Source organism: Saimiri boliviensis, chromosome 5 (genome assembly GCF_048565385.1).
Source record: "Saimiri boliviensis isolate mSaiBol1 chromosome 5, mSaiBol1.pri, whole genome shotgun sequence".
In the NCBI taxonomy this organism is placed as follows: domain Eukaryota; kingdom Metazoa; phylum Chordata; class Mammalia; order Primates; family Cebidae; genus Saimiri; species Saimiri boliviensis.
In genome coordinates, this window is record NC_133453.1 from 86,555,288 (window position 1) to 86,577,463 (window position 22,176).

The 22,176-nt window shown below is 34.2% G+C and overlaps 1 protein-coding gene across 8 annotated transcripts in view; it reads left to right on the forward strand.

Moving 5' to 3' along the window:
• Positions 1 to 22,176, forward strand: part of PRPF40A (pre-mRNA processing factor 40 homolog A) — a 64,637-nt gene that overhangs the window by 31,740 nt on the left and 10,721 nt on the right. For 2 of the 8 annotated variants that reach the window (XM_039469558.2, XM_039469562.2), the window contains exons 6-21: positions 2,261 to 2,371; positions 3,821 to 3,941; positions 4,178 to 4,231; positions 5,788 to 5,812; positions 6,506 to 6,880; positions 9,599 to 9,707; positions 10,562 to 10,626; positions 10,980 to 11,144; positions 12,211 to 12,319; positions 13,205 to 13,355; positions 14,323 to 14,456; positions 19,936 to 20,050; positions 20,210 to 20,313; positions 20,424 to 20,540; positions 21,032 to 21,169; positions 21,505 to 21,600. In XM_039469558.2, the coding sequence (XP_039325492.1) occupies positions 2,261 to 2,371; positions 3,821 to 3,941; positions 4,178 to 4,231; positions 5,788 to 5,812; positions 6,506 to 6,880; positions 9,599 to 9,707; positions 10,562 to 10,626; positions 10,980 to 11,144; positions 12,211 to 12,319; positions 13,205 to 13,355; positions 14,323 to 14,456; positions 19,936 to 20,050; positions 20,210 to 20,313; positions 20,424 to 20,540; positions 21,032 to 21,169; positions 21,505 to 21,600 (1,989 nt within the window). The remainder of the gene's footprint in view (positions 1 to 2,260; positions 2,372 to 3,820; positions 3,942 to 4,177; positions 4,232 to 5,787; positions 5,813 to 6,505; positions 6,881 to 9,598; positions 9,708 to 10,561; positions 10,627 to 10,979; positions 11,145 to 12,210; positions 12,320 to 13,204; positions 13,356 to 14,322; positions 14,457 to 19,935; positions 20,051 to 20,209; positions 20,314 to 20,423; positions 20,541 to 21,031; positions 21,170 to 21,504; positions 21,601 to 22,176) is intronic. The other 6 variants (XM_039469559.2, XM_039469563.2, XM_039469560.2 and 3 more) reach the window with 3 other exon arrangements.

Sequence of the window (22,176 nt, forward strand, 5' to 3'; positions counted from 1 at the left end):
ATAAATAGATATAGAATATTAAGTTGATTTCTGTTTTATTAGCTGTGTCTTCTCTTCCTCCTCATTATTTGGTCAGCTATACAGTGTCTCCCCCTTTTTAAAAAAATTATTCTTTTATCTCCTCATGGTTTTGCTGAGTTCCCTCTTTTCTTAATGCTCCTTAGCAGATGTGACTTGGAAAGTTTAAAGCAGTCTACACAGTTTTGAAACTTCGGTAGAACTCTGTTTAGGTAGTACAGTTTTGGGATGCCACTGAGATCATTAGTTGTTTTTAAAAGAAAAATATAAACTCCTTTTTCTGTCTTTAACACTAATTTGTGAAATAAAGCATTATCATATAGTTGAAGTTTCCACATTTGTGTTTCTAATCGCATCACCTTTTGATAAGTTAAAGCAGGCTAATCACAACCAGATTATTTTTGTCAGCATCTGTGTTGTTTGCTTAGGAGATGTTATGGTGGTTTTATCCAGCATAAGGTGCTAGAATTTAACACAGCTTTGGAATTGTCTAATTATTCTGCTACAGCATGCAGAATTTTATTGCGGATGGGATGGTCTAGTTGGGAGACAGTGACAGATGATCAGGCATTAGTTTCTCATAAGGAGCATGCAGCCTAGATCCTTCACATGGACAGTTCATGATAGGGTTTCCACTCATATGAGAAACTAGTGCCACCACTGATAGGACAGGAGGCAGAGCTCACAAGGTAATGCGAGCGATGGAGAGTGGCTATAAATACAAATGAAGCTTTGCTCGCTTACCCAGTACTCACCGCCTGCTGTGCAGCCTCGTTCCCAACAGACCATGGACTGGAACTGTGCTGTGGTCCATGTCCTGGGGGTTAGAGACCCCTGCTGTAATCCATAGTGTCTGTGACCTCCATTGTCAGGTTAGCAGTTGTGCATGAGTAAACAGCAAAAGTACCCACATCATTGGTTTCAAGGAAGATCATAAAAGTAACATCACTCCCTTGGGAACTAGGAATAAAATGATTAAGGTGAAAAAAATTGGTAAAGAAATGAATCACATTATGTTCAGTCACATTCCCAAAACAAAAATAAAAACTCGGTCAGTTATTTTTAAAGTTGATAAGAAAAAGTAAATCAGCTTTTTAAATAAGTACAAAAGACATTAGGAACCAGTACCAGTGATTTTTCACTTTATGATTTTTTATTTATGATTTTTTAAAGATAATACCATATTACCAATATATTTGATGGTTATATTTGGAATATAATGGACATCAGCAACTCTGACATAGAAAGTCTCAATGTGAGGAAATTTAAGGGATCTCTTAAGTGCTTCGTTTGCCTGTTTTTCTTGTTACGTATGCCTAAAAGTGGTATATGTTAAAAAATAATGTGCAATTAAGACTATCAGTAAGTTTGAAGTAAAATCTGAGTGATAAAAAAGCATGTGATCATTTGGCAGTGACTTTATTTTTTCTTAAAGGTTTGTACAATAATATATCTTAAATTTGAAGAAATACTATACATCATTTTTGTAACCCTCCTTCAAGCATAGTAAAATTTGTCACCATCTGAAAAATCTGTTACTTGGAAGTAGATTTACTACCTTTGATATCATCATTTCATTCATTCATGATGCCTTTTAAAACTTTTAACCAACCTTTATCTGAGAGATGTCTAGTGTTGCCTGAAGTATCATTAGCAACTTCTAGTAGGTTCTTTGTGTGTTCTGTTGACCTTAATAGTGGATTTATATTCTATATCAAACCAGTTTCATTCATGTAAAATTTTATCTTACCTTTATTGCTTTGAGGCATTCACATACACATTTTATCCCTGTTAAATTTCATCTTGTTGATAGTTAAAATTTGATTGTTGTCCAGAACCTGTGTTTTCCAGTTTGTACAGCTGTGTCTTTATGGCACGTCAATTAGAACTTTGTCTAAGATGATACCAAGTATTTTTTAGACTAGAGTAGATGAATAGATGAATACATGGTCAATTCAACTATATTAGCATCTAGTTCCTATATTTTCTTTTATACACTAGGCTTAGATTTATATTTTGAAAGACTATTTTGTGTATGTAAGTTATAAAGTTACTGTTCTTAGGAGAGTATTCTTATCTTTGTAATTCAGAGGGATCCTGAAATAAACTGTCAAAATATGCCCAGTTTATACTTTTAATTGATTTCCTAATATATTTATTGCCTTGGAACTAATGATACTGATATTCATTGTCAATGGCATTGTTAAATAATTTATATCTTTTTATAATCTTTAATCTTTAGAAATCTATGTGGACTGAACATAAATCACCTGATGGAAGGACTTACTACTACAACACTGAAACCAAACAGTCTACCTGGGAGAAACCAGATGATCTTAAAACACCTGCTGAGGTAAAAGTTTTGAGGGCTGGAATTCAGGGACCATCAGCTCGACTGGGGCATATTTTTTTAGGATTTTGTAAGTAGTCGACTATCCAAAGAGCAGGGTTGCTTAAATGCCAGAAAAAGATCTGTAAAGACATTCAGGAAAAAAAGAGGATTAATGTAGTCAAACCGATCAGGAAGAAGAGCAATAAAACTCATCAGATTAATCTTGTTTAGTGATTTTGCCCCTGCTCAGAAAACCTAGTAGAGTGAGATCAGTTTAAGAAATGTGATTTAAAGAATAAATTGGAACCAGGAAAGACTATTTCTTTTTTATTTTTTTCTATTTGTAGCAAAACTGGGTGATTTTAAATGACTTCTATTGAGTTCTTAAATTTCCGGTAGGGTTAAGAGTAGTGGAGATGAATGAAGTTAAGTTACCTTAAAGTACCTTCTCTTAGAGTGGGAGGTTTTCTCTTTGCCTGAAATGCTGTTTTTAAAAGTGTGTTATTTCGTTTTGTGTTGTAAGTTTTACCATTCATACTATACAGATACTGAAGAAAAAGTTAAAGTTGAAGGAATAAACTGAACTAAGCAATGTTGCATGTGGTTTAGTTAGAAACTCTGGGGTGCTAAGTAAGTAAGAGTTGATCTGGCATTTAAGGTTGCAGTGCTTAAGTTTCACTGTAGCTGGTGGTAGACCTTTTTTGTTTTCTTCTCTTCCTAATAAAGGAATTTGAGAAGGTAAGAGTATTTTCCAGGTCCGCATACTGATATGCACAGCAATGCTTGGGAGGGGAAGTTGGTAGATTTTTAAAAACATGTATTTTCCAATACTGATTAATAGTCAATGATATTAATTCTGTACTTTGTCCAAGACACTGTGTCTGGATTCAAGCTTTGGATAGATTTCTCATGCCACCCTAACAGGTTTTACATATTAGATTTTAAGTATATTATACCTACATGTTTGCTTACATAAGTTAGTTCATACAGAGTTATAATAAACTACGAAACTGAAATCTGAGCATGACTAAACTGGATTTTGTTTTTTTCCAATTTTTGTGGTTTTCCAACTAGTATTAGTATTTGAGAAGACTATTAAATATGGATGATAATCTTTACCTATAATGGGGTGTAAATGCTAAGAGTAAGTAGGATTTGAAATTCATATACAACGGATTTTGAATCTTGGTTCTGCTTTTTAATGAGTATATTACCTTAAACAAATTACTTTCTGACTTCAAGTAACAGTCCCTAGATACGGAATTATTTTACCCATTTTGCAGTGTAAATAATATATTCAAATGACATCACTCAGTGAGTATTCAATAATTGATAGTTTATATTATTACCATCATCTCACAATTTTTAGAATTGTATCGCAATTGGTAATTAGTGAAAACAGACATGCAAATGATCAGTGATGCTAAATATATTATTATTAACAGACAGGTTTTTTTTCTCTCTCTTTAGCAACTCTTATCTAAATGCCCCTGGAAGGAATACAAATCAGATTCTGGAAAGCCTTACTATTACAATTCTCAAACAAAAGAATCTCGCTGGGCCAAACCTAAAGAACTTGAGGATCTCGAAGGTAAAATGGGGAAAAGTAGTTTTAATGTATATCTTTTATATATGTATGCCATTCACTTTGAAACAATTCCTCCAGAATAGGATTGTTCAAACAAAGGCCTTTTTTTTTTTAATTAAATGATTAGAACATTTAAAATGATATAACAGTTTGTTGGGCTGTTATTTTCTTGTTGCTGTAGATCTCAGTTCTATAGATTTTAAATAGATTTTTATTTGATTTGATTCCACTGAAACTAGGATACCAGAATACCATTGTTGCTGGAAGTCTTATTACAAAATCAAACCTGCATGGTGAGCTGCTTTGATAATTCATTTTCTGTCATACCTAACGTTTTTTATTAGAGTATGTCACTAATATTCACTAACCATGACTGGATAAATCTGCAGTGAAAAAAATCTAAGAATTCCTTTCATTAAAGGGTTATATTATAAATGAGCTTGTAGCTTTTAAAATTGTACTCTGGTTTTTAGAAAAAAATCGTTTATCATTCAATTGAACAAGGATTTCATATACAAAATTTCTAAATCCTACTATGAGTGTTGGTGCATACACAGAATATGTGTTTTAACTCGTTCATAGTAGTACATAGTAGAGAACCTTGAATCTTTATCCATTTATATTTTGTTAGTATATTGTCAGACTATATATTTAATAATGCTGGTTTTGTTTTAGCATTACGTTGCAAAATAACCTTGATATGTTCGTTACGGAAGAATTAAGGTAAACCAAATATCCCACCTTTCTTATTAAGGGAGAATTTTTCAACATTGGAACTAATCAGAATAACCCTTAAAAATCTAGAAATACCTAATACTAAATATAAAACCTAAGATTTAAAATAGAGATAATGAGTAAGAATTGAAAATCTAGTTTTCATACTCACTTTTAATAGAATCTAGTTTCATAAAGTATACAGAATTAGAAGCAGCAGATTCTAGGAGAATGAGGCTAATAAAGTAGATACTGATGTGGAATGACATCTGGCAGGAAAGGTAATAAAAATTTCCTAGAAGACACTGTCATCCTTGTGCGACCTCATTAGTTAGATCATCATTGTATCAGAAAAATGTTAATTATATTAGTAATGATAACTTTTAAGTATGTTTTTTCAGCCATCCTAAACAGATTTTCAGAAATGTTTTTCTTTAAAGGGTGGTAAGTTTTAAAAATATTTTTATAAAGAGTTAGGCTTACATTATCACTTAATGTGGAGAATCTCATTCCCTAATGATGTCAAATAAAAGATATTTTTGTTACATCCAAAGGAAAATGTATTGGAATGAAAACTGAAATAGTACAGATCTTTAAAGCTCAGTTTAAGTTACCTATACTAGCATTGGCTAACAATAATATTGTAGATAGGTAGATTCCCAGTTGATTACTTATGACGTATCAAGCTCATTTCTGATATAACCCTACTACAAATAGTCGGTGTGCATAACTATCTATCTACTTGTCAATGCTAGTATATATGTGCTGGAATTTTGTAATAAATTTGATCCCATTTTGAATTTAGTATCTTAAAAATATATCAAACTCGTCTCATCCCTGGAGAAAATACTGTTTTCTTCCAGAATTATGCAGATACTTTCATAGAGTTGTTACAGCAGCCTTTGGGAAAGTAGCAGCATGGAATAAACTTTCCTAGTAATTATTCTTATTTAAATTTATTTTAGTCTTTATTTGCTATATTAGAACATTGGAGCAAGAATTTGTTCTGTAAAAGTGATTTTTTGGTTTTTAGGATGGCAAATGAAATCCTATTGTATGATATTTTATCTTTTAAAGTTTATTTTCAGGATTATATTTTAAAACTAGTAGATGACTCTTTTTCTCTCTTTAATAGCAATGATCAAAGCTGAAGAAAGCAGGTAAGCAATTTTGGACATCAATTTTTATTTAAAAATTTGGTCTCTCCTATAACATCCTTCTGTTTGCTCTGTTTCCTTTATAATACAAATAATTATTCAACATGTTAAGTTTGATATTTTGATCTCCTTGTAGCATTTTGTTGAGGAAATATTAGAAAGAGGGAAATTTACTCAGTTTGATGCTTTGCTATACAGTAATTATTAGAATTTGGATTGTATACCTTACAAATTAAGACCGTTATGTTACAGTCCAAAATTCAGTTTGAGTTGATTAGGGAGTGGATGAAATATATCTGTGTTTCTCTTCCTTTACACAGGGTTTCCTCTAAATCGGTGAATTATAGATAATTTAAAGTTCTTATAGAACTTTTCATATGGGTCAAATTTTATGGTGTAATACAATCTGTTAGATTGGGCATTTTATAATGTGAGCACTGACTGAACTTTTAAAAATGCACACACTTGCATGAGTTCCTGTAATACATTACCATGAATGTTTACTGAATTAAGTCAAAGTAGTATAGTTACAGTCTGGTTTTAAAATCTTTTTTAATGGGTTTGACATTTCTTGCTGTTTTTTCCTTCAGTTATTTCTCTTAGTCATTTGATTTTATGACAGTTTTAAAGCTAGCTTGATTTCCCTTTCTGATTACAGTAACGAAGTGATCATTGTTCTCTTTTTTTAATGTATAGTAAACAAGAAGAGTGCACGACAACATCAACAGCCCCAGTCCCTACAACAGAAATTCCAACGACAATGAGCACCATGGCTGCTGCAGAAGCAGCAGCTGCTGTTGTTGCAGCTGCAGCAGCAGCAGCAGCAGCTGCTGCTGCGGCCAATGCTAATGCTTCCACTTCTACTTCTAATACTGTCAGTGGAACTGTTCCAGTTGTTCCTGAGCCAGAAGTTACTTCCATTGTTGCTACTGTTGTAGATAATGAGAATACAGTAACTATTTCAACTGAGGAACAAGCACAACTTACTAGTACCCCTGCTATTCAGGATCAAAGTGTGGAAGTATCCAGTAATACTGGAGAAGAAACATCGAAGCAAGAAACTGTAGCTGAGTAAGTTTAGTAACTTGTCTTCTGAAAATCAGTACCAGATTTCATTAGTAAAATAATTGCCAGTTTAGTTAGTGGCCACTGATTGCTTAAAAAGTTTTTGGTTTTTTTTGGTTTTTTTTTTTTTTTTTTTTTTTTTTTTTTGGAGAATCATAACATCAAGCCATTAGGTGATTGATCAGTTTTCAGGCTGAATTTTGGAGAGTCAGGCTGCAAACGTGAAAAATATTTCGCAGGAATTGTAGCAATTAGAGCCAAGGCTAGGGAATCGGGGTACTAATCTAAAAGTATTACCAAAAAACTTAGTAAGCAGCATACATCATATTTCAATGCAGTGTTTTACATGAGATCAATGCAAAAATTCATGAATAACAAACTATCAGTATTTTCAGTTAAGATAGCTGTACTGTTTCTTCTTTGGCTATTGGTATTTTGGGTGTCAACCTCCTATAAATAAGTTTAAAAAAATACAGCTTTGTAGAAAAATGAATTATGGGTTAAAAAAAGAGGCAGTTTAGGAGGCTGAGGCATGAGAATTGCCTGAACCCAGGAGGTAGAGGTTGCGGTGAGCCGAGATCGCGCCATTGCACTCCAGCCTGGGTAACAAGAGCAAAACTCCGTCTCAAAAAAAAAAAAGGGCAGTTTATGGCTAGGCATGGTGGCTCACACCTGTAATCCCAGCACTTTTGGAGGACGAGGCAGGAGGATCACTTGAGCCTAGGAGGTCAAGGCTGCAGTGAGTTATGATTGCACCACTGTACTGCAGCCTGGGTGAGAGAGCAAGGCCACCCTGGTCTTTTTTTTTTTTTGTCACAGGGTCTCACTGTGTCACCCAGGCTGGAGTGCAGTGGTCTGATCAGGACTCAACTGTATCCTCGACCTCCTGGGCACAAGTGATTCTCCCACCTCTCAGCCTCCTGAGGAGCTGGGACTACTGGCACAACACCATGCCTAGCTTATTGGCCTGCTTCAGCCTCCCAAAATGCTGGGATTAGAGGTGTGAGCCACTCCACCTGGCCAAGAAAAAAGGCAATTTACAGAGAAAGTTAGTTGTCTAGGAAGTATATGAAAAGCCATTCAGCCATAATAATAAAGAATATAAGCTAAAATAATACTGTGATTATTTTTCTAAGTGAAATTCAAGTAGAGAAACATTTAAAAGATAACACCAGATAAAAGAAAACTCATTTCACTCTTGGAGTAAAGTAATACGGCTTTTTAATAAAGCAAAGCTGTATATGTCAGCATTCATGGTTTGTGTATACTTACACATCATGTAGTCTAGTACATTTTATAGGGCTGTGCTTTATAGAGCTTTAGAAAGTGAAGTCAAGCTAAATTTCTTGACATTAAGAGTGTCCTCCTGTTTAAGAGAAAAAGTTAACTGTAATCTCATGATCCAAACATGATTATCCATCTTAATATTTAAGCATGTTGCCTTCATCTTTCCATCCCCTATTTTAAGTGTTGTTCTTTTTTTTGTATATTGGTTTCTCAAAGTCAAAATAGCATTAAAACTTTTCCTGATGTTTAAAAAGTTTTAAAAGAAATCTATATGGTGTATTCAAAGGCATGAAAATGAAATGAACATTTTATTTTATACTTTCTCTGCCTTTTCTCTGCATTTAAGATACATGATATGTATCTAATATATCAGAGACATCTTTCATACTGATAGAAATGTGTATCCATCATGTCAAATGATGGGTTATTATTTCATTGTGCATAAAAGTAAGTGCTACCCTATCGATGGACATTTAGGCTTTTTGGAATAACTTTATTTTGCATCTTGTCATACTGAAACTTTTCTTCAATAATGTTTTCCATAAGTTTAACATTAAACAGTTGTTTCCTGCTTTATTCTTTTCATCATTTCTTTGGTATAGTGCCTGAGTCATTATAATATACTTTGATTTTAATTACTATAATAGATTATTTTTTGTCAATGTCTACTATAGTGTCTCTTCGCCTAAGCATGTTACTTAAAGTACTTTTTTGATCCCCATCATGCAACTCATGCATTTCTTTATATTTATGTAGAAAGAAATACAAGGCTTTGTTTCTCTTCAGGAAAACCCCCAAACAAGTTAATAATTCTGGGTTGTATTAATTACTGTTTGACATTGGTATTCAGCAAACTTTTTATTCAAATGTCAGATAGGAAATATTGTTGGGTTTTTTGTGTAATATAGTCTTTATATAGTGACTCGGCTCAGCTGTTGCAGCACAGTCAGCCATAGACAATGTGAAACAAATGAACATGGCCATGTTCATGTACAACTATAATTACAAAATTAATAGCAGGCTGAATTTGCCTAGTGGATCATAGTTTGTCAACACTGATTTAGATTGATCCTTACATATTATTTATATTCACACTTGCCCAAATGCTTAGAGTTACTATAGCACTAATATGAAACTAGTACGTTTAATAAGCCATTTAAAACTATTACACAATTGGTCAGAGGAGCTAGTGTTTTAGGTCAGTTAAACGTTATTTTGTCATTTGTATAGGATCTTAAAAAGTGATTTAATAACTGAAGTTTTAAGAAACTGTATTTCTTTGTCTTAGGATAAGTGTGCTTTTAGGGTTCATATAGCTTTTATTGTAAATGTCAAATTTTAGCTCAACGTCAAACATTCTAACAATTTAGGCATTATTTTTCTAAATGAAGCAAAAATTTATTTAATTCAAAAATACCACATTAATTTTCTCTCTAGTTTTACTCCCAAAAAAGAAGAGGAGGAGAGCCAACCAGCAAAGAAAACATATACTTGGAATACAAAGGAGGAGGCAAAGCAAGCCTTTAAAGAATTATTGAAAGAAAAGGTATTAATATTGCAGATTTTTATTGTTTCTTAGCTTTTTGACATCAAGCATTATAGATTTCTATGTGACACATAATAATTACCTGGTAAATGAAGTTACTCTTTAATTAGCACATTGATGGTATTGATAATACCAATCTCATGAACTGTTGTAAGCAAAAATCAACTATAAATAAGTCTTGTTTCTTTTTGAAGAACACTTTTGTGAAACTAACTTTCAACACAAAAACTATTGTGTACAAGGTACTTCATAAGCACATTTCTATCCAATATTTAAGGCTTTTTAATTCATAATAATTATCTTTTATCAGTAGTTTAAGGAAAAAGCATTTATGATCTTTAAATTTCAGTTTAAAGTTTATATTTTAGTTCATAGGTGTATTATACAGATTTGCCTTCAATTAAAATTTTTTTTTTTTTTTTAAGACAGAATCTCACTCTGTCACCAGGCTAGAGTGCAGTGGCATGATCTTGGCTCACTGCAACCTCTGCCTCCCGGTTTCAAGCACTTCTCCTGCCTCAGCCTCCCGAGTAGCTGGGATTACAGGCATCCACCACCTTGCCCAGCTAGTTTTTTTTGTTTTTAATAGAGATGGGGTTTCACTATCCTGACCAGGATGGTCTCAATCTCTTTACCTCATGATCCAATCTACCTGTTGTGGCCTCCCAAAGTACTGGAATTACAGGTGTGAGCCACCACACCAGGCCAATAAAATACTATTTTTTAAAACTTGGTTCAAACTCCTGCAAAGGGAAGAGCTTGATGATTGCAGTGAGTGCTGTACTTGGTTCCCTATTATGTGACTTTAACTATTCTTGTGTGACATTTTAATTTTTTATTTAAATGATTTTCAGCGGGTACCATCGAATGCTTCATGGGAGCAAGCTATGAAAATGATTATTAATGATCCACGGTACAGGTAGTACTTCAATTTTTTATTTACTTTTCTCTTTGAGCATAGCAAGTGTAACACATTTAAAGTTGTGTAGAAAAATACAACATTTAACTCCATTGACTTCTGTTGTTTAGGATACCTAGTATAGAGTTGTTTTATGTCTAATATGAACCAAGAAGTCAAAGGCTTATCAAACAATTCGAGCACCCTGCTACATATAAAACAAGAATTATTTTAAATGTAGAAATTACTTCCTTGTCTTTAATAAATTTTTGAATTTTCTTAATTTATATGTGAAAACAATTTTACTGTTTTTCAAACCACTAATATTTGATTATTTTGCCCATGTTTACTCTTACATGATATTTTTCTGTTAGTGCTTTGGCAAAGTTAAGTGAAAAAAAGCAAGCCTTTAATGCCTATAAAGTCCAGACAGAAAAAGAAGAAAAAGAAGAAGCAAGATCAAAGTACAAAGAGGCTAAAGAGTCCTTTCAGCGTTTTCTTGAAAATCATGAGAAAATGACTTCCACAACTAGATACAAGTAAGACGTTTAGTGTTCCATAGCCTGTATTTACTACATTGTTGTTTGTGTCGTCTTTTTTGCCATGTGCGGTAGCTGATTCAGAGCCTATTAAATAAAGCTAGATGACTATGAATGTAGAAGTTTCATGAGGTACAAAATAAATCTGTAGTTAAATGTAGGATTTAACTTACAGACTTACTAAGTTTTTTAGAGACACAAAAAAGGGGAGAAAGACTGCATTTAATAATAAAGTTTGAGGCCCGACGTGGTGGCTGACACCTATAATCCCTACACTTTGGGAGGCTGCAGCAGACAGGTGGCTTGAGCCCAGGAGGTCAAGACCAGCCTTGGCAACATGGGAAAACCTGTCTCTAGAAAGAAAAAAAAATACGAAAATTAGCTAAGCATGGTGGCACGTGCCTGTAGTCCCAGCTCCTTGGGAGGCTGAGGTGGGAGGATCACTTGAACCCAGGAATGTCAAGGCTGCAGTGTGCCATAATTGCACCATTGCACTCCAGGTTGACAGTGAGACCCAGTCCCCCCATAAAGAAAAAAGGAAAAGAAAAATCAAATTGGATTGCCTTTTACTTAAAAACATTGAAATTATTCATATTTGTGGGGAAAAGAGGCTATTTTCATTAAGTAGGTATAGCATTTTTAATAAACTGTTTTATATAGCATTCTTCATTTTAGGTTGCTTTATTATGTAAAATTGTGGGTAATTTAATATTAAAATTTTTTTCGCATGTTAATTAAACCTATTTTCCATGTGTACTGCTTTGTTTTCCTCAGTATTCCAGAGAGGTCTGTATTTTAGTTCTATAGGCATTTTGGTAGTCCGTGTGGCTGCCCTTAGAAAAAGATGTAGTCTAGACCATAAACATTGCCCAATGTGAATTATCCCCTCTATCTCTAAGGAGAGATGGAGGCATGTGTTTTTTGGGGTTTTTTTTTGTAATTATTCAGGAGTTTGCCTTTAATATATTTATGAAGTTAGAAAGTGTTCATTTTGTAGTTTTAAATTTAGTTTGAAAATTGCTTAAAATTAATTTTTGTTGTATAATATAATCTTTTTAACAAATAGAAAAGCAGAGCAAATGTTTGGAGAGATGGAAGTTTGGAATGCAATATCAGAACGTGATCGTCTTGAAATCTATGAAGATGTTTTGTTCTTTCTTTCAAAAAAGGAAAAGGTATTATGCTTAGTTATGGTGTTTACGGATAACACAAGATGTTCTCTCATTCTGATGAGGAGTGGTTTTATAACATATACATTTTTATGGCTTAGTTTTTCTAGTTTATGTGGTATAGCAGATTTATTTATTTATTGGAAGTAATCTTTACAGAGGAATGTATAGCTTCTATAATAATAAGCTTCTTTATCATTCATCTACCATGTAAAGTACTGATGTAGACTCAATGAGTACTCATTCAGCTATTTGTATTGTCGTTAATTGGCTGTCTTATGCTAACTTTGGAAAAGAAGATAAGTTTTTGGCTCATTAAGTTTAAAAATGCTCGGTTTTTTTTTGGTTATAACATGATTGTGACAAGAATGGCAGCAAGGTGCAGTTTTAAACTTACAGCATTTTAAAATACCTGTTTTACTTATGTCTGTTTTGCATTGTGCACTGTTACATTTTGTGTTATGTAGTTTTCAAGGAACACATAGATGCAAGTATTATGAAATTTAAACATAGCTGAAGGTCATTGAAGACATTAGCATTTATCTGCAATGTGACTTGTCCATGGTAACCTTAGTTTTAGACTGTCTGTAATAAATAGTTCTAGAAAGATTTATGAAGTATTGGGGGAAAGCCAAAAACGTGATTTCCAGATTCTGGCTTTTAGAAGGAGGTGGAAAATTCAAAGCTAAATTCCAAAGCCAAGCACTTAGGCAAGAGCATTAGCAGAGTCAGCAGTGTGGCCATTTAAAGTAACTGAAATTTACTTAAAATTTGATTTTACCTTTGAAATTTGGTCATCCATTAGAATATAGAGAAGCTTTCACTAATTGCAATTTAAATATATTAGTTTCTTGAAACTTCAAAACATACATATTCATACTTTTGCTATAGGAACAAGCAAAGCAATTGCGAAAGAGAAACTGGGAAGCCTTAAAAAACATACTTGACAACATGGCTAATGTAACATACTCTACCACTTGGTCTGAAGCCCAGCAGTATCTGATGGATAATCCAACTTTTGCAGAAGATGAGGAGTTACAAAGTAAGAATAATGGCTAAGTAAGAGAAATAGTTTTAAACAGTGTCCTCTAGCAGCAAATAATTATTTTCACTTTTTATATGAGATAACTAAGTGAATTTTAGGCAGTTGTTTGTTCATTTGTAAAAAAGTGTTTTATTTATTTTGAAGTAATATATTTGTTTCTGATTGAGTTTGTGATTCATGACAAAATACTTTTTCAAATTTCAAGTAGCTTTATCAGGTAATCCTTGAAATATTTAAATTATAGGTCAAATTTGAAATTACACTTAGCCATTTGTATGTAACTCGGTAAGAACTAAATTACTTTTTACTCATGTTGTTTTCTTGAGGTAATAACATTATAGATCTGCAAAAAGCAAAAAATGTATTAGAATTATCTTATATTAGGCTTCCCCAAGTACTCTTTTTCCGAGTTAACCAATTTCTTTTTAAATTAAAGCTTTCTCAGCTACTCCTCTAAAAATCATGCTTCAGTAGATTTTTTTAAGTAGGATAGACAGTTCTCTACTTTGAAAAGCTCCTGGAATAATTATGGTGTTGTAAACAGATTTTATCATAACACTTATATTTTCATTAGTTTTGCCATATGCATGTCCTTTATTTTATTCTATGACATGTTTCAGAGCGTCTTTTAAAGGTGAGTTCTTTGTGGAATTTTCCTTAAAATTTTGCTATGCATATAATTACAAATAATATTTGAGCTTAAATACAAATTGTTTTGTTTCTTTAAAGATGGGGTCTTTCTGTATTGCCCAGACTGGTCTTCAACTCCTGGGCTCAAGTGATCTTTCCACCTCAGCCTTCCAAAGTGTTGAGAATTACAGGCATGAGCCACCTCACTCTAGCCTAAATACAAATATTTTTTACAGGCAAATTTGAAATTTTGGGGAGTTAATGCAAATAATCAAACTACTTCACTTGTTGACATTTGACACTCTGAATTTTAACTGGCAAACTCTTTCTTTAGACATGGACAAAGAAGATGCATTAATTTGCTTTGAAGAACACATTCGGGCTTTAGAAAAGGAAGAAGAAGAAGAAAAACAGAAGAGTTTGCTGAGAGAAAGGAGACGACAGCGAAAAAATCGGGAATCCTTCCAGGTAATAGAAAAGGCTCTCTTTTCTACTTAGTTTTATATTATGCTTACTGAACTTGAACAGTGATGTTAACACTTTTGAGATAGCTGTTCTCAGATCATAGACTTAGGCTTTGTGAGGACTCATACACATTTAGCTCTTTAAATTCTACAGATAAACATTGATAAGTGAGGTTCAGTTGGGAAAAACAACAGGAGAGATAACTGAAAACAAGATACGTGTGGTGAGTCAGTAGTAGTTGATATTTAGTCTCTAGACAACAGAGAGACTGCTTGGGTATAGTTTGGGTATGGGCCATAATTTCTTAAACACTAAAATAAGGACCTGGGATTGCATGTTTTTTAGCTAGTAGTTCATTTTCATAATCAATATCATTTATTCTTAGTGATGGAAAATATGGAGCAATTACTTTTTTGCATTTCATATCTCACCAGATTTCCCATTTCAATAATAGTTATAATAGTTAGTGTTTATTGATTGCTTACTATTAATACAGTTTACTTTTTTTTTTTGAGATATAGTCTTGCTCTGTCACCAGGCTGGAGAGTACAGTGACACGATCTTGGCCCACTACAATCTCCACCTCCCCAGTTCAAATGATGCCCCTGCCTCAGCCTCCCAAGTAGCTGGGACTACGGGCACACACCACCACACCTGGCTGATTTTTTGTATTTTAGTAGAGACGGGGTTTCACCATGTTGGCCAGGGTGATTTCAATTTCCTGACCTCATAATCGGCCCACCTCAGCCTCCCAAAGTGATGAGATTACAGGCGTGAGCCACCACACCCAGTCACAATTTACATTTATAATCTCAAATTTTATGGCAGTCTTAAACGTTATAAGGGTATTTATTGTTTTTGTTATATACATTTATATAACTAAGGAAATGGACTCGGAGAGGTGCAGTGACTTGCCTAAGTTCAACAGCTGCTGAGTAGTGAAGCCAGAATTTGAATCCATGCAGTTTTGATTACAGAGTCTCTTTCATTAATGATTGTATTAGGATAAATGCTGGGTTACAATGGCTTAAAAAAGTTTTTGTTTTTGAAATAACAATCCTTTTGGTCTAGGGCAGGACACATTACCATCCCCTCAGACAGTCATTCTCAAAATTCAGTGTGTATCAGAATGACCTGGAGGACTTTTTAAAAATTTCTTCTGGCTGAGCACAGTGGCTCATGGCTAGTCATCCCAGCACTTTGGGAGGCTGAGGCTGTTGATTGCTTGAGTCCAGAATTTCAGAACCGTACTGGGCAACTTGAGGAAGCGTGGTCTCTACTAAAAATACAAAAAAATAATAATTAGCCAGGCATGGTGGCGTGTGCCTGTAGTCCCAGCTACTCAGGAGGCTGAGATGGGAGAAACTGAGCCCAGGAGGTCAAGGCTGCAGTGAGCTGTGATGGCGCCACTGCATTCCAGACTGTGTGAAAGAGTGAGACCCTGTCTCAAAAAAAAGAAAATTTATTCTCACCATGCCAAAGGTTACTAACCATCTTAAATGTCACAGCCAGTAGAATGATTTTAGTCCTTATTCAATGAAAACTTAACATTTATGACTTTTGATGGACTCCTTTATCTTAGTGATTTCCTAGACTGTCATATTCTACAATGGTTGAAAACACACATTGTTTGGCCTTACCTGAAGCATTTGAATTAGTAAGTCGGGTGGAGTCTGGAAATTTGCATTTCTAAATTTCCAGGTGATGTCTATACTGTTGGATCGTACTTTAAGAACCAGTGCCCTAGCTTGTTAGCCTTCTGTACAGGATTAGGAGTATGCTGCCCGCATTTCACATTTTAACTTGAAAAAAGTTGAAAAAACAGTTCTTTTTAAAGCTAATGTTGTAGAAATTCTGCTCACCTCCTTTGTTCGGTTTCAGTTGCTGAGAATTTTAGTCAAATGGCCGCAACTAGCTACACAAAGGAGGCTAGAAAACTTAGCTTTTAAGTAAGCAGCCATATGCCGAGAAAGAAGGGAAGGACAGATTTTTAGGAGGGCTGTTACCCTCTTCCACAACCTAAGCTTTACTGTCTCTGAGGAAGGTTTTGCAGTGGTTTAAAATAAGGAGACATATATGAAAAAATAATAATACAGTGAAAATAAGGTAAGAATCTGGGTTACAGAAAATGAGAGACTGTAATGTAAACAATACTGAAGGTGGAGACTATGAAGAGAAATTTTTATGTAAAGGCTGTATGGTTCCTTAAATAAGCCTAAATGTGACTTTGAGTCAGATTGCTATGTGTCTGGCATGGATTCTGATTACTATTAGTATAATTGGTGTTAAGTATGTTGTATTAATATTCTTTTAGATGTTCAGCCCGGTAATTTTCCTGTTCTGCTGCTACTTTAAAAGATTTATTTAGGACTTTAGTAAAATGAATTAAATTAAGATTGGCATTAGACAATAAAAGATCATTAATGGAGAGAATCTCAGTAATTATGGTTATGACGATGACTGTCTTTTATTTAGTATTCATTTGCTAATCAGATAATTCATTACGTCTATGACAAGAAAACTATGATTTCTTTTTACTTAAGTCTTAAAACCGGTACTGTATTTGAAGTCAGTGTCAAGTGTGGAAAGGATCCATTTGAGGCTTTCAAGGAGAACCAGGGGAATGTAGCCAAGAGTTTGGGGTTTTAAGATAGAGCATGATCCCCAGATGCACAGAATCAGTATCACGAGGGAAATTATGAAAAGTTACTCTCAAACCATACGTCAGACTTACAGAATCAAATTCTAGAAGTGGGACCTAACAATATGATTTTTTAAACAGTTCTTCAAATGAGTCTTTCAGAAGCCCCTAAGGTAAAGGAATCTATGTAAAGTAACATGTTAAGAAATTTCTATGGAAGAAGACTGAAAGAATACTCTTGAGTGGCATTTAAGGTCTTTAGTAACCATTGGCATGATAGAAAAGTTAAACAATCTGCCATATAGTTGAAAGATAAATAGAGGTACAATTATACCTTTCAGTTATTCAATAAGACAAAGTTCAAATAAGCTTGGAGTTAAGAGAAAGACTTTTCTTGGGTAAGAGAAAACCAATCAAGGGGGAGAATGAAGGAAGAATTGAAAAATAAGAGTGACTCTTATTAGACAAAATCTTCGAAGGTTTGCAATCCAAACATATATATGAATACAGTTAATTGAGAACAGCATATAAGGGGACAAAAAGAAGGATGAAGATGGAGAAAAATTAATACTAATTTGGATCTAAAACAGTGGTGCTCAACCAGGAAAGATTCTGTGATTGTCACTATTTGTGGGGAATGTGCTACTGGGATCTAGTAGTTAAAGAGGTAGGAGATGCTGCTAAACAGACTGCAATGTACAGGATTCAAACATAGCCCGCCCTCAACCAAGAAAAAGGAAAGAAAAAAGAATTAGGTCATCTAAGATGTCATTAATGCCAAGGGAAGAAGAAACATCAGGCTCAGCCATCTTTGAATCAGATTGCTTTCCATAATATAAAAGATAAAGTCTTTTTTGCCCCTAAAATGGGGCTAGGAAATATAAGAGAATAAGAATTATACAGTTTTGTCAGCAGTTTTCAGACCTGAATTCAGATCGATCTTCTAATAATCTAAATACCTGGATATTAATTTGTATTGCTTTTAAAAAAACAGTCCTCAAGTGATTCTCACTTTCAGGTTAGGGATCCACTATTGAAATAAATTTAGTCTCACAGTTCTTTGACTTAATCAGACAGATCTCACCAATCTAAAAATGCAAGAAATACTAGCAAAGCAGGTATGATAGAGTGAGGTAAGTTCAGAGGTTACTAGAGCATCACTGAAGATGGTTTCCAAGCTATTTTAGAGACTCAAAAGGGAGAGCAAGTGAAGAACATGGTGACCACAACAATGGTGGTTAAGACAGAATTCCATTTATGAAGGGTAGTAACAAAGGGGTAGACGCACGGTTTGATAAAAGAATTTCAGAGTTGTTAGGCAGTATGGACATACTTAACTTAGTCTTGTTTGAAGAGGAGTGAGTTGAGTTATAAGTGCCTAATACTACTTTAGTACAGCTCTAACCAATAAAAATGTGAATGCCACAAATCTGATTTTAATTTCTTACTCATCTTAGTAATTTAACCCAATATAACCAAATATTTTGACACATAATCAGTGTTTTAAAAAATTGCTGGCGGGGTGCGGTGGATCATGCCTGTAATCCCAGCACTTTGGGAGGCTGAAGAAGGCGGATCACCTGAGGTCAGGAGTTTGAGACCAGCCTGGCCAACATGGCAAAATCTCTAAAGTATGAAAATTAGCCGGGTGTGGTGACACACGCCTGAAATCCCACATCATACTCACTCGGGAGGCTGGGGCAGGAGAATCGCTTGAACCCAGGAAGGGGAGGTTGCAGTGAGTCAAGATTGCACCACTGCATTCCAGCTTGGGCGACAGCAAGACTTCTCAAAAAAAAAAAAATTGCGAATATTTTTGGTACTAAATCTTAAAGAAAGATCATTGTGTTTTATACTTACAGCACATCACAACTCAGAATAGCTACGTTTCCTGTACTCAGAAGCTACATTTGGTCAGTGGCTACCTTATTGAACAGTGCAAATACAGGAATTGTGGGAATAGAATATGGAGTTATGGTTTCTTTTAGAGGCGTTTGTGTATAGCAGCGGTCTCCAAACTTTTTGGCTCCAGGGACCGGTTTAGTGGAAGACAGTTTTTCCATGCTATGGTGGAGTGGGGGCTTGTTATCATCAGGCATTAGATTCTCATAAAGAGCACACAGCCTAGATCCCTGGCATGCTTACTTCACGGTATGTTCGCGGTCCTGTGAGAATCTGATGCTGCCACTGATCTGACAGGAGGTGGAGCTTAGGCGGTAATGCTTGCTCCACTACTTATTTCCTGCTCTTGTGACTGGGTTCTGGTTCCGTGGACAGGGGTTGGGATCCCCTGGTGTATAAGGATTAAACTCCCTCAGGATCGGGTTGGAAGCAGGAAGTGTGGAAATTGAAACTAGATACAGGTTTGAATCCTAGGTCTCCAAACTGCTTTGGGAAAATTATACATTCTTCTCTCCTGAGGCTCCATTTTTGTTTAAAAAAAAAAAGAATACCTAGAACACGTTAGGCACTATGTTTAAAGCAAAAAGTATACGTTTAAGGAAACATGCGTATACATTCTTTAGCCTCATCATTTGAGGTAGATAACCAATATTTTACTTTTTTTTTTAAAGCTAAAAATTATGTTCTATCTTAAAGGGTAGGATGTAGAACCTTAGGAAGATAATGTGGTATTTCAAAGGTCATTTTCTCTAAAGGACAAAATTTTTTTTTGCCTAAAGGCAGTTGTTACTTTGCTCAAATAGCAAATATTCTTTGCACCCAGACAGGTTTGATAACATTGGTAGAAGGTTTTTAACTATGTCAAAGTGTGTGTTTTCATGTTAGACTCTCATTTTTCGTGTACTTAGATGACTTTGCAAATACAATTTTTCTCCCTAGATATTTTTAGATGAATTACATGAACATGGACAACTACATTCTATGTCATCTTGGATGGAATTGTATCCAACTATTAGTTCTGACATTAGATTCACTAATATGCTTGGTCAGCCTGGTAAGATTATTTTCTTTTTTAATTTACCATTATGGTAGTAGTTGGAATGGGCCAAAGGCAAAGGTGATTGTGTTGGGGGAAAGGGTGCTTTGTTTTTGTTTTTTAAACAAAAAAAGTAATTGCAGCTCTTTGGTTAGAGCTAGCTTTTGACTTCTTTAGTTTTTTCATTAGGATCAACTGCACTTGATCTTTTCAAGTTTTATGTTGAGGATCTTAAAGCACGTTATCATGATGAGAAGAAGATAATAAAAGACATTCTAAAGGTAAATAAGTATATTTATTTTTACCTTTTAACCTGTAGTGTATCTGAAAAGTTGGTACTATATTCCTTTGATTTATGCATTATTAAGTTAACAAGATTTCTTTTTTTTAGGATAAAGGATTTGTAGTTGAAGTAAATACCACTTTTGAAGATTTTGTAGCAATAATTAGTTCAACTAAAAGATCAACTACATTAGATGCTGGAAATATCAAATTGGCTTTCAATAGTGTAAGTAATTTTTTTTGTTGTAAATAACTAGTTTAACAGTATAGTTTTTAACTTACTCAGATAAAAGCAGCTAAGTTGCAGAGTATTGGAATAAGGGAATATGAATAGAATTTTACTGAGTAGTAGCCAGTCTTTCAGATAAGGTAAAAGAAAAAAATTTATTTACATGATAAATTGGTATTAAACTTCCTTTGCTCAAATTACTGGTATCACACATAAATTGGCCCTTATAAAACAGGCCTTGGGCCACACATAAACTACACTAGCACTAACGATAGCTGATGAGCTAAAAAAAAAAAAAAAAAATGGCAACAAGGAACCTCATAATGTTTTTAGAAAGTTTACAGATTTGTTTTGGGCCACATTTGGCCTGTGGGCCATGGGTTGGACAAGCTTATTTTAAACAATGAGTGATTCCTAAATTAACAATAAATTATTTTAGCTAACAGTGATTATACTGTTATAACTGAATACATATGATTTTCTGATAGTTACTCGAAAAGGCAGAAGCCCGTGAACGTGAAAGAGAAAAAGAGGAGGCTCGGAAGATGAAACGAAAAGAATCTGCATTTAAGAGTATGTTAAAACAAGCTGCTCCTCCAATAGAATTGGATGCTGTCTGGGAAGATGTATGTATACTTGTAAATTTTTTCTAATAAATTCTTTTCTTTACAGTTGAGAAAAATTTAAAATACACTTTTTCATTTTATAGCCACAAAAATAAGCCAAATGTATTTGTAGAATATATTAAATGTATTTAGAATGTAATAAAAGCATTAAATCAGCTGTGACTCTGCGTTTAGGAATATTTGTAAAGAATCGTTTGGACTTTTGAAGGGGAGAAATAATGCACTTTAAGGGAACTGGTTCATCATAGTTTTCACTTGCTGTTATGATTCCTTTTGGCTGTATTGGTGTGCTTTTCTTGGTATTCACGTATTTATTTTATATCTGAATTTTTCAGATCCGTGAGAGATTTGTAAAAGAGCCAGCATTTGAGGACATAACTCTAGAATCTGAAAGAAAGCGAATATTTAAAGATTTTATGCATGTGCTTGAGGTAATTTTAGAATTCCCATATACAAAATATAAACAAATTGAGGAATTTAGAATGATGAAAGTATGTTGCTTAATACTCACTGCTTTATACAAGTAGTTACCTGGAACGGTTAGGGAATGCTTTTTTCCCCCTATAAAAACTGTTCTTAAGTGAAACAAATGATAAGTTTCCATGGGAATATAAAGATTTATATGTGAAGGCTCTGTTTTGTATTTTTAGAAAGTTTTAGAAACTGAGCAGTTTGGCAGCCACACGATTGACTAGTAAACTTAAAGAAAACTTAAAATCTTTATGTAAAACAGATAGAAAACAGCTTTTAAGCACATTTGAGATATTATACCACATTAGCTGTGTAGAAAACTCAAGAGTTTCTGGAAAATACTGGAATAAATGGTAATTTTTGTTAAAATAAGCAGTGAAATAGTAACATCTCGGGTCACTTTAATAGTTAGCTACGGTTCGCTGAACACCATGGCTCATGCCTGTAATCCCAGCACTATGAGAGGCTGAGGCGGGCGCTGATCACCTCAGGTCAGGAGTTCAAGACCAGCCTGGCCAACATGGCAAAACCCCATT